Source organism: Typopeltis vanoorti, chromosome 9 (assembly GCF_054136105.1).
Source record: "Typopeltis vanoorti isolate ZY-2024b chromosome 9, IOZ_Tvanoo_1.0, whole genome shotgun sequence".
NCBI lineage: Eukaryota > Metazoa > Arthropoda > Arachnida > Uropygi > Thelyphonidae > Typopeltis > Typopeltis vanoorti.
This window is the reverse complement of record NC_143557.1, coordinates 60031338-60046216: the sequence shown is the minus strand read 5'-3', so window position 1 is coordinate 60046216 and position 14879 is coordinate 60031338. Positions and strand designations below refer to the sequence as shown.

General features: G+C 34.5%; 1 protein-coding gene across 1 annotated transcript in view; it reads right to left on the bottom strand.

The window, feature by feature from the left end:
• Positions 1–14508, bottom strand: part of LOC150103079 (uncharacterized) — a 65407-nt gene extending 50899 nt beyond the window's left edge. The window contains exon 1 of the mRNA XM_090398152.1: positions 13917–14508. Within this exon, the coding sequence (XP_090254278.1) occupies positions 13917–14139 (223 nt within the window). The 5' untranslated portion in view covers positions 14140–14508. The remainder of the gene's footprint in view (positions 1–13916) is intronic.
• Positions 14509–14879: the final 371 nt, after the last annotated feature.

Genomic DNA, 14879 nt, shown 5'->3' with positions numbered 1-14879 from the left:
AACTCGAGTAACATTGTATTATATTTGTGTGAAAGACTAGCAAAGAATCCATTAAGAATATATGAAAACTGAGGGGGAAGGAGGACGACTACGGAAAACGCGGAGAAACCAGATAAGATATAGAAAAGAGGCAACTTGAACTTGAACAATGTTCATAAAAAAAAAAAAACAGTATGGGTTTATAAAGAAATTGAAAGTTTTGATCCGCCTGACTTGATAGTTTATGTTGAAGCAGATAATGCCATCAATTAGGACCTCCCAGATGAGTCTTGGATTCCATGAGGTCTTGGGGTAATAATAATCTAAAGGCTAGTACTTGTTCCGAAAAATGAATTTGAGGGGGAGAAAAACTAGAAAAAAAAAAAAGTTTTATATTTTATTGCTTTCAGCACACTTCTAATGTATACTGGAATAAAGTTATTTGTAAAAGTATAAAAAACACATTAAAAATGTTGAATTTAAACTTCGGTGGGATTTTTTTTATTTTTATCCTAAAATGTTTAAATAGTTTGAGCTTGTTCTTCATTTTCCTTTTAATTAATTCTCTAAACTATTGATTTGTAATGCGAGTCGTTGACTCGCACAATTGTTACTGTTCCATTAAGTTCTGCCTCGTATATCGAGCTGTCAACTCCAGCATACATGTTTGGATAACCATTATAATGACCACGTCGTTTTATTCCATGGTCATTATTAATAAACTAGAACATCCGTAGTTCAGTCGGTATAGACGAAGCCTTTTGTTCGGAAATACCTGGTTTCGATTCCCGTCAATGACGTCAGTAACCTTTATCTGGTCTCTTTTGACTAAAGGTGAGTTGGCCAGTCTCATACGAGGGATAGAGGGTTCCCCCCCCCACCCGGAAATAGGTTTTTCATCCCTCAGAACAGGAAAACCAGCCCCGTGAACACACATGGACTTAGTCATAAGATGCATATACTTAATCCCACATTAGGTGGGCTCAACCCGCCATCCCCCCTGCTCCCCCAAAAAAGGGAGGAACGAAAGAGGGGGACCGATACGAATTAATAAACTCCCTCTAACTTATAAAAATAAACTTTTTTTGACAAATATGCTACCAGCTATTTACACAAGATGCATCGATTTTGTGAACTGACATTTTTATGTATGAATAGCAGTTCGTGTTGAAAAGTCCAGTTCAAGTTCCTCTATGTTGATCACTTCAGATATGAACATATGTTTATGAATATTAAGTTACTCCTCTGATGTAAACCTTTTGAATTTAAATATATTTGGGTTAGCAAGTACTTTAGAAAGTAAATTATTTGCTACTGCTTGTGGAATACATTTTGAAGTGGGTAATTCATTTTAGATTTTGCGGTAAGAAGTATCATAATTAAATACTTTTAAAGGACATCGTCGTATCCTAGCGAGACAATTTAGAATTACATTCTAGACTGAAATTTAGGTGCCCTCAACAGGGCGGCGCTCAGTTGGATGGGCACGAAACCGAATACAATGCACTTCTCGCAGTAGTCTATCATTAACTGATGCTAATTAGTTTGCGAATTCTGTTCATATTTGTCGCTTCATATCCCCGAAATAATCAGAAAACGCAATCGCATGTAAAAAAAAAAAGGGTTTAGACTGGATTTCTTTTCAAAATTTCGTTCCTGGATACATATCCAGAATTACTCAATGGCCACGTTGACTTCTATGACATTCATTTTATTACTTATTTCAGCCTCTTCCGGTGACGCTGAGGAAATGTGAAGGGAAAGATAAAAATCACTGCTTAAAGCTTCACATTAAGTGATTGTTCCTTGGGTTTTCTAATTGAAAAACTGTAGCGGCAGCGAAGTGATTGCTATCTACTTCTGCGAACTATTCCTGGTAGAACATGTTTTTCTCAAGTCTATCCTTCCCTCAACAGATAAGACATGAAATGACATTTCTTCACAGAAATGGAAGGTGGTGAATTTTTTTGAAGTGCAGTATTTTAGCAATCATCTCTCTCTTGTTTTACCCACTTCCCAACCAAACGACATGGCACTCGACGCATATTATACATAATAATAAAACACTAGTTTTTTTTTTTAAATATACATATATTTTTTTAAGTATTTGTCAAACAAAGCGTTTTTCTTTTTATTATACATTATTATTACTACTTAATTTTCGTTTAGTCAGCAGAAAGCATGTGACACTCGAAAGTTACGAATTATCACTGCAAGAAGTCAAATTCGAATAGCAGAAAATTATTATTATTCCTGATACCTCCAAGGAGTCCGAAGACTCATCGCGGGAGGACACCTACAACTGTCTCAACCACTACACCGAACTTCTACTACTACGGATCATCTCCATCAACGCCATCTACCGCCCACCTCCACAACTAGTGTTTTTTGTCTGTAAATTGCGTGTGTTCTGGAGGGCCGATTCGTCTGTATGCGGGAGAAAAAAAACCCGCTACCTCCGTATGAGATCGGCTAACTCACCTTCGATTGAAATCGTCCAGATAAAGATTCCTCCCATCGCGACGAGAATCGAACTTATGCCTATTCCAATTGAACACTATACCTGAACGAGTTTTTTTTTTTTTTTTTTCCAACTCCCTTCCAAAACGGAATGGAGTATCTTTATGACAGTAAACCATCCATTATCCATTTCTAGGAAGAGTAAGTGCTGATAAAATAGCGAGATGGTCTCCTATCCTACGCGAAACACCAACAGGTGTGCACGTGTATCCCAAGTATCACCCTACTTTTTTTCTTAATAATGGGGAGCTCCAATTAAAATTCATAAAAAAAGCCAGGGAAACGAGCACGTCTATTGACTGAGTCAAACTTGCTGGCGTCCACGCGTGGAAGAATGCGTGTGTGTGTGTGTGTGTGTGTAGACCACACAAAGTAATAATCCTGATATCATGTTTTCCGAAGTTTTTTTTTTAAGCTTTTGTTGTATTGAGATCAAAAGAAATGCTGTCACACTCGAGATATTTCTTGAATATAACAAATAACAGATAGCTGTGTTCTGGAACATCCTTGGTTTTTTTTTTTTTTTTTTTTTTTTTTTCCCTCTCCCACTGATTGCATATTCAATGACCATCTTCGATGTGTCAAACTTCTGCCCATTTAGAAAAAGATTGAATAAAACATATCGGAGGAGGTTAAAAAAAAATTTCTTTTTTAAATGAGACGTGCATTTTGGATTAGTTAATGCATCTATCATTTTGTTTAGGAATTTCACATATGAAAACACCTTCCCTAAAATCGATTACCCAATTTATTTTAGAAATACTGGGCTTGAGTAATGCTTATGGGTAGGTTAACCTTCATGGTAATAACTCATTGCTACTGGTACTTGGAATGCGGGAATTGAGATCTCCCGACGGCATGGCCTAATTCTTAACAGAATACAAATATTTAGTTCAAGTAAACGATAGTAAAAGAACTAAGTTCTAACCTTCAAAACAGATATCTTAAAACTTGAAGACTGATAAATATACGATTTTTTTTTTTTAAACTGTAGAATCAGTACGTATAAACATAGTAAAGAAATAAATAGTCTTCCAAAATGATAAAAACACTTGATTCCACGTAATGAAAAACATGATTGAGACATCTAATACCAGTAATAAAAAAAAAAAAAAAAGGTATGCGGGTTGTGTAACAATTTTATCTCGTATATGAAAATTACAATGGAGTAAATTGGAAGTTAGCTGCAATTTAAGAGCGACTTTAATGACTTAAAATTAATTATCAATATTCTTGTAAATATTGCTCGAATTTCTTAAGGGAATTCATTCTCTCCAATTACAATCTTAATAAAATTGTCGCTTCTTTATTGAAGGATGCTACCTATATATAGGTATGTTTCCATTCTTGTTCTGCTTTTATAACCTTGCCCCGATATATTCCGAATTTGTTCGAGATCAACAGAACGATGCGATCTACGGGCAAACAAGAAAACTGCTTTGTGGCTAATTGATATTCAAAGCGATTTTTAATTAATTGAACTTAATGCTTCGAATAAGGTAGGCCGTATCCCATTGAATGGCCTGTGTTGAATAAAAGCAGCAGATCGATATTTTTCAACTTAAAACAGAATTTATCGAATTTTAGATGTAAGGATTCGTGAAATTCGGAGTAACTAACGTCTCGCAAGCATACTTGAGGGCGATTACTGTGACTTACTATACACCAATCTAAGTGCATGCATACAGCGCATCGCGGTATTACTTTGTCATCAAGGCATTAAAATAAAAAAAATGCGGAAACAGAGCGGTTTAGCATTTCTTTTTTTTTTTTTTTTTTACAAGTGTATGTTACCAGTATATCTATGAAAATTGTGAAAAAATGCCGACTTATCTAGCCGTTCTTTGAGTAGCCTGATAATGAAAAAAGTGAAACGCAATCAAAATCTCTCTCTCTCCTCTCCTTGATGCTCTAGTAATATACTTTTCTATTATCTTAAATATATCAGTTCTCAAGTATATACAAGTCAGTCGACAGTTCATAGCAAAGAGTACCAAACAAAACAAAAATTATTAATCTGCCAAAAAATATTTATCGCTTTACTATGAAGCCTCTCTCTCGTTATGTATGAAATATTTTGCTTTAAAGGTGATGTGACAATTCCGCCATGGCAGAATAAGGTCTGGTTCTTGTGAAAGGACAGGGGATTGAAATGGGCAATATTTCAGTGAGCTTAATTTTTCATGATCCACGAATAAGTAGGGAAACATGCAATTTCTCAAATATTCTGTTATTCAGTGGAAACTTAGCTAATTTGAATTAACTTGTCAAAGGAAAGATGATTATTAGTACAAAAACTACATGCAACAGTATTTTAATTACTGGGAATGGATGTTTTATTACTAGATGGAATATATATTTCAATCCCCCGTACTAGGATGGAAATTTTATTACAGTACATAAGTGATAAGCGATTTTCAATTCTAACATTAACTTGTTTGGTGGAGGCCTAAAGTAGCAAAACACAAATTCAAGTCAACTGCAAACAAAGTGATTTCTAACTGAAATGATTCTTCCCATTCTTATCCAATTCATACATGCGCAGACCGAACTACTAGTGCATTATTAATAAGTAAACAACTAACATCAAAAAGCAATCCATAAGGCGAGTGTAGTCTAACACGAGTACACGTTATTCACGATAAAAAAAAAAAATATATATATATATATATATATATATAAAACTTTCAATGAAATTGAAAACCACTTTAGATAAAAAAAAAAGTTATTAATAGAACTATAATTTTTTTACAGCACAATAAACTAGAAATAAAACAAACTACCCAAAGCAAAAGAAAAAATAAAATCATTAACGCTTAGAATAGTAAGTTTGGACTTCAGCCGCTATAATTGTGAAATTCGGTCACTGAACAGTACACGACTAGCATGATCTCACAACCGATGGAGAAATTATCAGATGCCATGGCATCAGGCAAATAAGCTTCCCCCCCCCCCTCTTTCGGGAAAGAAAGCTACGATCATAAAAAATAATTAAGAAGATGGAATTCCATTATTATCGATATGGCATGTTTAATAAGGAAAACTATTTGGTTTCATTTCATTCTAATCTTTGAGGAAGCGAACGCAAAAGTCACCATATTTTAACAAAAACCGTCGTTACGTATGCTTGTTGAATTAAACTACTGAGCACTTGGAAATTTTTGAGCGGTCAGTTGCTTGTATTCTCACTCAAGCTGAAAACAATCTTTCCTGAATGTCGTCTCAAGGAGAAACTCTGAAATACTAAGTAAACCAATAAACACGAGGAAAGAAATCAGATTTTATTTCAGTTTAGAGGAAGAGCCCATTCCACTGCTGCTATCGGAGAAACAGGATCATTTTGTTTTTTCTGCAATTGCCCGCTCCCTGAACCGTTTAATGCGCGTGTGGTAATCAAGATACTAACCCCCTTTTTAAACTTCATCCCCCCAAAACTGGGACCCGATCAGAAGAAAATGCGATTAAACCGTAACAGATAATACACCATCCTCAGCCTTAATTCCTTAGGACGTAATTACAAACAATTTTCGAAAACAAGCGACAGTTACAGAAATTATGATTCTTGGTATTATAGTATTTAAGAAAAACACGATCTTCGAAGAGTTGGTAATGTCGCCTTTTTATTAATTTTTTGATTATAACACTCCACTGACCCGATACTGTTTCGAGTCCTCTGATTCTTCCCCGCGACCAGAACGAAAGTACTGATAAAAAGATAATACATGGACTCTTTACAGACTTGTCTTAAATAGTGCAATACTAATCGAAGATATCACGAAAGTGTCATAATTATCTCACTTTCGCAACTTCATTTCAAATTCCTCAGAGCAAACATCAGTTCGCCTGCTAAAGATGTGTTAATCTGGATTTAAAAACAATCAAATCAACAATATAATCTTTTAAAGATTTTCTTCCGTAATAGGGTATACTGCTATTGCAAGTAATGTATTGAGTTTCGTTATAGTTCTATTACTCGCTAATACAGACATACTGTATTTATATACGCCTAAAGAAATTTCACAAAATTAACAATTCAAACGAATTGTTTTTTTTTTGTAAGGAAACGCAAATCTAGTTCAATATGGACACAAAAAATTAATGGATCAACCCAAGTAAAGTAGTATTTGACAGATAAGAGATTTGTTGAAACGTAATGTTTTAGTGTAATTGCGAGGGCATATTCAATTTTCATCTCGTTTTCCAAAATACATAAACACCAACCTCTGTGTTTTGGACAATGAAAATGAATGTTTATTAAAAGCATGTGCTCGCTCAATACGATGACACTTTCACAAAAATGTCGGAATCACAAAATTATGGAAGCAAGTTATAAAAGAATGAAGGAGCTGGAAATGGATCTTCTTCCTCACTCATGCTGGTCCAGAAGGTGCCACTTTCTATGAGGACTGCATCCAATTGCCTGCAGTCCAAGACCATGTCTACGGTCTGGATGCAGATCAAGACCGTAGAACCACCACTGATATCTTAATAATAATGTTTTTAATTGTGATTTTATATTATTTTTGGGAAGTAAAGTAGATTTGTCCTCCGGAAGAACTGGTTTCGGGAAACAGAATTTGTTGAGTTACGGGATTAACTCAACAAAAGCACACAGATATAAATACTAATTATGAACATCGCTTTTATCTATCACGCCGTGGGAATGCATTCAACTTCGATGGTGAAAAGTGGAGCTAGTTGCCTATAGATTTTTAAAACAGGCTGAATGAATGTTGGCTACATTCTTTGAAGGAAGGAGGGGCATTACTTGAAGTGAATTTTGTTTCTGGGAAACAAAATTCACTTTAAGACATATTTTACTTGAAATGTTCTGCAACGCACATTGAAGTCAGCACTGATGCAATATTCTGTAATGCTCACCAGACATAATACTATTAAAAATATGCATAGTATGATCGATGTCATACATTACAACTATCATTCATAACTGTCTTCACTCAGAAATTAACGTTTACATAATCAGATTGTTGCAATTATCCGATATTCCGAAATAGTGTTTACGTTTCTGCAGACAGTACAAGTTATTTGGATCAGGTCGACCGGACGTCCTAAATTTCGAAATGATAAACAAGATGCAGGCGACCGAACTACGATCACATAACTCGAACAGATAATGTTTTACACAGAATTCTTCAAAAGGTTTCCAAAACGATCCTTCAATTTGTGTACAGAGCTCAAAGGTTGAAAGGAAGATCCCTCTAGCTATTATCTTATACCTCTCACGAAGCATAAGTCGACTCTAACCGAATGCTGTTTGCAAGATAAAGGTGATGTGAGTAGGGATGTTGAGTGGAGATCGTTGATTTAATACCGTTTTATTTGTCGTCCTGTCTATCGCAAAAAGACCATTCAAAAAAAAAATCAAAAGTTGCAATCATACATACTGAAAATTAAGTATAGGAATATACACCTATAAAAATACTGGTACGCGTAATTTTCTTTCGCGATATGGCATATATACATGGAAGGATAACAAGATGACGTCATGGAAAACTACAAATGACAAACGCGTTATCTAGCATTACCCCAATCACTTTGTACTATGATCGCAAGGTGATGGTAGTATACCATGTACAGCCGTTATAGAAATGTTATTAAAATAGCACTTTCACAGTCAAATGGAATAATTGCTGCAAACCGTAATGCCATCTTTGAAGAACGACCAAGTTTCATGACAATTCAGCATTGTCAACAAAAAAGTAATTCAATCAGATGTAAGTCGGTTGGCTGGGCTCTCTTCGAAATAGTTAGCTGCCATATGCAAAACTGTTTAATGTAGTTCAACAATAATTTTCTAATTAGGATTGAAACAAGTGGATTCTGTATTTTAGGATTTAGAATTTAAAAATGGAATTTATCCAGCACATCAGTATGCCAGAACATAATTTAATTATGGTTAAATAATTTAAAAAATCAATTAGAAAACATTTTGTTGAAAATAAAGAGAAAATTCAAGATGAGTTCCAAGCTGTCCAAAGTCAAATTTCTAACGTTCGCTTAATTCCTTCTGTTCAAGTCAGATTAAGTTGTTGATAGCTTAAAAAAGTGGTGTAACTTGTTGACGATGACTGCGTATCAAATCAGAAGAAAAAAGGAAGTGTTCAAATCATTCCTCTATTTTTGAACTACAGCTGACGTGCCTTTGAGTTACAGCAGTTACAAAACAACACATTAAGTAACAATAAGTGAAACACTTAGTATGATTATTAATGATAAAAATAACTCCCTACTTGAGAGAATTGTCAGGGTTGTATTTTTCTGGATTTGGATTCAGCACATCGCAATATTACTGAACTAAATTCATTTTAGAAAGTTACAGCGGAAAAAATTTGTTGTTCAGTGTAATAAAGAATCTCATTATTGAAGAAAAAGAGCATAATAGTATGTATTATCCTTTAGTGGTAAATATGTCTTATCTCGACATAAAAGGAATGTTGCATATAGTCTACGAAGTATGCATTCATCAAGCTAATTTAATATTCATTTCTGAATGAACAGAGAAGAACTGGATATGGGTCTTAGTAATCATGGTCTTCTAAGTTACACAAGTACTGCTGCACAGACTATTCAGATTTGGTCAAAACAGCCTTTCATATTTGCGTATTTAGATAACTTGTACCTGACTACAAACTCCAGTAAGAAAGGTACAGCAGAAGAGGGTTCGGAAATGCGTCCAGAAAAAATCAGAATAAAAAGGACCCGAATCAAATTCCAGCATATCAAAATTCTATGTTTTGTTCAAGAAGAATTATTTCTTATCCTCCTGAGGAATGAAGCTGAAAATATTACTCATTAAATGTAACCTATTTTATAATTACTCAGCAACGTTATACTCTGGAACCGATCCATACATACAGGCCAACGAATTGTGGTTCAGGACTAATATTAGGGGCTCCAACAGTTCTGACGATATCCTATTCTTGTTCCTCTGACCAAGAATGTTTGCTATCATCTAAAACTTCACTATCAGTGAAGTTGTCAATCTTTTAAATAATTTTCTATATCTATATGATAGTGTTTGACGCACAAATCACTACAGATGCCTGTCTCGCCTTACCTTACAGGATTCAGTAATTAACGAAAGAAGTTCGACCTGATATTAATGCACTCCCCCCCCCGCGACGTGTGTGTGTATTTTATATATATATATATATATATATATATATATTTTTTTTTTTTTTTTTTTTTTTTTCCCCTTTCCAATATTAAGTGAACTGCTGCGCTGAAGTTAACAATGTGATAATAAAAACCCAAAGAACACTACAAAATAAATTTCGAGGCGGGGAATATGAAATACTGTATGATAACGTTTTGGAATTTGCCAAGCACGAATTGCTGTACAATCTACTTAACAGGGAACCTGCGAACTTCTATACGAGCTAGGATATTTTTAAATATCTGCTATCACTGATAATGACGCCCACAAGTTATGAACGATGATCTGTTTAAAAGCTATTGACAAATACATGTGGTATGAAACAGGAGAGGGTACTATTTTAAGTAGCCAGCTGTCAACAGCATTAAGAAATTATTTGCTTTAAAATATTACCAGAATCTACACTAATACAACTGAGCTATAAAAAACGCTGCTGATGTTTTTCTCTGAACGGATTAGTATATAAAGTAATAAACTGAGTGGTAAGTAAAAGGGGAAATAATTCATATCCTAGAATATTATTCTAAATGGTGTTTATGGACTTAAATTTGGAATAAGTATTATCACATGATGAAATAAACTGACAAAAACAATTATTTAATAAAAGTGTCTACTTTCAGGTGCAAATGTCTGCTTCCTTTTAAGATTTTTCTTGAAATTCTTAAAAATATTTAGATTTCTTAAATTTGAGCTTTTCTTCAAATATAATATTTTCCGAAATGCCACCCATTTTGGAAATCGGATAGTTAGCACGACTCCATTAAGGACAATTTCGAAGCCAAATAGACTAGTAAAGTTATAACACATTTCAGTATCAAGCTAGATATAAATTTCGTGTTGAATTACCCCATCCATCATTGCTCGGGTTCTTACTTAAAGAAGGTTTAAGGTTTTCATTAATAAAAAATAAAATTACATAACTATAGAGCTGCAAAATTGGGCGTCGCCAATTATGCGAGTCTTATCTTCAGAATAAATTCACCGCTAACCTTCATAACTAGTTTGAGATTTTCCTTCAAGAATTCTCGTAATAATATCTATATACATACAGTCTTTCATAATATATTACACTTCTAATCAATCTAAAACTGCTGCCAAGTTTTAAATTTCTCTGTGAGATACGGCTGATGCACACAGCACAGACTTATTACCGACTGACAACGGGTTACTAATAGGTGGGTGCTGGAGCGCTAAAAGTAGTAAGTACTGTGTGTGTGTGTGTGTGTGTGTGTGTGTGTATATATATATATATATATATATATATATCTGTTAGTTAATCTCCCTCTATTGTTAAAGGAAGCTATTTGACAACTTACTTTATTGGATTTGGGGAAAAATTCTTTCAGGCAGTGTCTATAGAAAGAATGCATGTTGTCTTGTCATGTGCAGAGAAATGCCTAGGGGAAAAAAAAAAAAACGACTTTAAAATTTTTTTTCAGGAGCGATTGCTTGCATCTTCCTGTTTTGACTACTCAAATTACTGCTAACGCTTGTAAAACCACCAAAGGAACACACGAATCTATTAATAACACCGTGCACTTATCTAACCTAGTATCTCAAAGCGGAGTTTTGTTTTTGCTTACACCACCTTTCCCATGATCAAAACTCAAAGTTAGTGGAATTTATCTTTTAATGAAGTTTCGAGGGTCTGTGCCATGTTTGATAAATGAGATTTTAAACAAAATATTTTATGTTCGCGTTTATTTTTTTGTTTTCCTTTCGAAACAGTCTGTACATTCGATAATGACACCAGTAGAATTATCTATTAATATTAGTAATGCTGTATGAAAAATTCGACTTTGATAAGACTATTTTTCAAATAACAATGAAATCAAACAACTGGCTATATTGGTTGGTGTGTACACTGATAGACTATTTTAAGATCACGATGCTTGGGGGGGAAAAAAAACTGTATTCGATCTCTAGAGCAGAATCGCTTATTATTAAATCATTGGTCGAACAATAATATCAAATATGATAAATAAGCACATCAAAATGTGCACAAAAGATAAATTATTTAGGAGATTAGCTAACTACGTAAATAAATGGGAAAAAAAAATCTTCATTTCATTGGGGAAGTGTTACATTCACTATTTATTTTCATACAGTAATTATTTTATCCCTTATTTAGCAGGTTTACTCAGAGATCGCTCCTCCTGTGACTATAAAATGTTCTTCGATATCTCGTGCAAACAACTAGTCGTTTTATCTGTTTGTGGAAGGAAATTCGCGTCTGGGGCAATTTTTTTTTTTAACTAAAAATCTTAACTGCAATATGCTTATACTTTAGATAATGGACATTAAATGCTAAAAAAAAATTTTCACAATGTTTACAAAAGAATAAAAATCCCGATCTTACCGGGTATATCTTTAAGTTCACTATTTGGCAGTCTAATTTTTCAACATCTGACCAAAATAAAAAGGCATCTTGCTTATCAAACTTGATGACTTTTGACTTATATGAATCACAGAGGATTAGACTTAAAACAGCCACAGATATGCTCGGTTAGTATTACTACTAAAAAAAAAGAACTAAACCCTTGAATCAAGTACAGTATTATATTCGATAAATACAGAAGTTATCTAAAGACCAGTTTGCTTGGCTGGAAGTATGGCTTATGAGGCCATACTTCCAGCCAATGAAGCTATGAGGCCATTTGTCAGGATAACCCTGTCATCTCCTTAGAAAGGCCAGATAATTCACTTTCAGCTGAAAAGTCTTCAAAAGATTTCACGCGTTGCAGGTGAACCTGCACTCCATAGTAAGTTAACCTATCATATGAAATACCACTTAAGCCTGTGGAGAATGATGGAAATAAGATTATCACGTAGCTGTAATGTTATGCCCATATGTGAAAAGCTGGATTGTTTTCTATTGGCATAAACGTAACTAAATTTAAGCTCGACCTCGGCAGGTATGCATAAGTCAGCCTGCTCCTACTACGCAGCAGATTTCTTCCCCCCCCCCCCCCTTCAGGATCTAGTGTTCTACAAGTGTTGATGAATCCGTCCTTTTTAATAACAATATAAAATTAATGATGTACTCCAACGAGGGAGGGGGAGTATTTTTATTATTGAAAAAAAAAAAAAAAAAAAAAAATTGGGGACGTCGCATCTTTCCCACCCCCTTCAAAATTGTATTCTTACGTGAATGTAGAAAGAGTTTAACTCATTTACAGATTATACTTGTTGTATATCAGGGTATATATAACGCTGCTTTCGGAAACCAATAAATTGTTTTTATTTAGCGACCGATTTCCATCCAAAAGTGCTGAATTAGTTGTACGTAAAAATTACTAAACAACTGAAAGGGAACAAGAAAGTCGACAGCTTTTTATAACACACACAAAAAAAATCAAGTTTTATAACTTGGTTTTAATTTTTATATTGAGAAAAATAGCTAATTTTTTTATATACTAGTTGACTACTCAAAGACTTCAGAAATTCTCATAAACGGACAGGAATTACATAAGATATAGAGAACTAAACTGCGACAGGATCACATGTCGAGTGTTGCCATGACGCCAAAGTTGCACGTGTTGGCAGAATGAACATCTTCCAATATGCACGTACGTAGTGATTTGTTTATGTAATGATATTAATACTTATACAGCATAAATAAGGACATTTTTCGTATACTTCGTTTACTAAAGAAAAAAAAAGAACAAATATACACTGTACTGTTTTGCACGTTGTATGTACAGTATAGTCTGTGTGGGAAATTCTTTAATCAACTTGGATATCCTAAAAAACAATGCTATTTGCGAATATATGTTATCCATTTCCAAAGAACATACTAAAAGCATTCCTTGGAACGAAGTTCCATACTTAAAGTGTTCAATAAGGTAATAATGCGAACCTGGAAAAAGAAATGATAAATCCCATCTGGTTTTAAAGTGATCATTTTATGTGTATTGATCTTACTTCATCAATATGCATAACACTGATATCTCAAAGAGAATCCAACACTGGATTATGTAATGAAGTACGAACCACTTAAAAGATAAAGCATAGTTCAAACTCCATCATATAATCTAATCTCTAATCAGAAAAAAAAAAATTGAAGATAAGAGAAAGACTAAAATCTAAGACAAGACAAACCGGAAAATACTGGACATTTTTTCCTATGCCATAACACACTTTAAGTATTCTAAGTATGTACAAACTAATATTCTACAATTTCAAATTTTCGTAAGTGATATTTACATCAAAATAATGCATCTCAAATAACGTTACTTACCCTCAGTTTTAGTCCAATTAGCCATCTCCATTATTTCAGGGTGACTGCCATCAACGCTGGGCTGGTAGCGAAAAGAAAGTGTGCTGGAAGCGATGGATGGATTGTTATCTACACAAGTTTCGGTGGGCATAATATGACAACTAATCTGGTCCAGATTTTCGCTAGACTGAAAATCGTCTTTCGATATCATTGTAAGAATCCGGGGATCAAAAGCAAAGACCATGCGGAGAAAAACTAGCGTTCAAATTATATACACGTATATTTGACCTCAATTCGTTAGCAACTCCGATACGCGCATCTAGATTTCCATTAAGTGGGAGAAAGCGACTGTGTCGAAATATTGACACTGTTCAAAAGTGATTGACAGAAAACCCCGATTGAATATATCAGCTTAACCAGCTTGTTAGTGACGTAGTTGTCTAAACGAATACGGCATGCTCTGTAAGTACATCAACACCAGCGTTTAATATTTCACTGCCCTGATAAATCGAACGTTTTCCTGGTGGCCTGAGAAGATAGAAAACGTTCCTGCACCCACATAAGATTCGCAATGAGCTTTACGCTACTCACATCCTGCAAGGTGAGTGAGCTGTGCTATAACCACACACTGAGTCAGCCCAATGACGTAACTCCCGTACGGCTGATAGCTACAAACAGATACAAGAGGATAATGGGATATTTTGGCAGCTGTCTGGTGACGTCAGGTGTCACTGTTGCTAGGGTAACATGTACTGTCGCACTTCGATGTTCTGAGATAGAGCGCCAGACAGAAACGGAGACAGACTTTCATTGCTTGGTTTATCACTGTTCTCATTCTTGAAAGAATGAGAATGTATACATATACACTATTGAAATTTCCCTCTTTACGAGTTTGGAACGGGGGGTGAATTTACATAGCACATGTATAAACAAAACCGAATGCTTTGATCAAAGTAGCATACATGTTTCATATTAAATGTATTA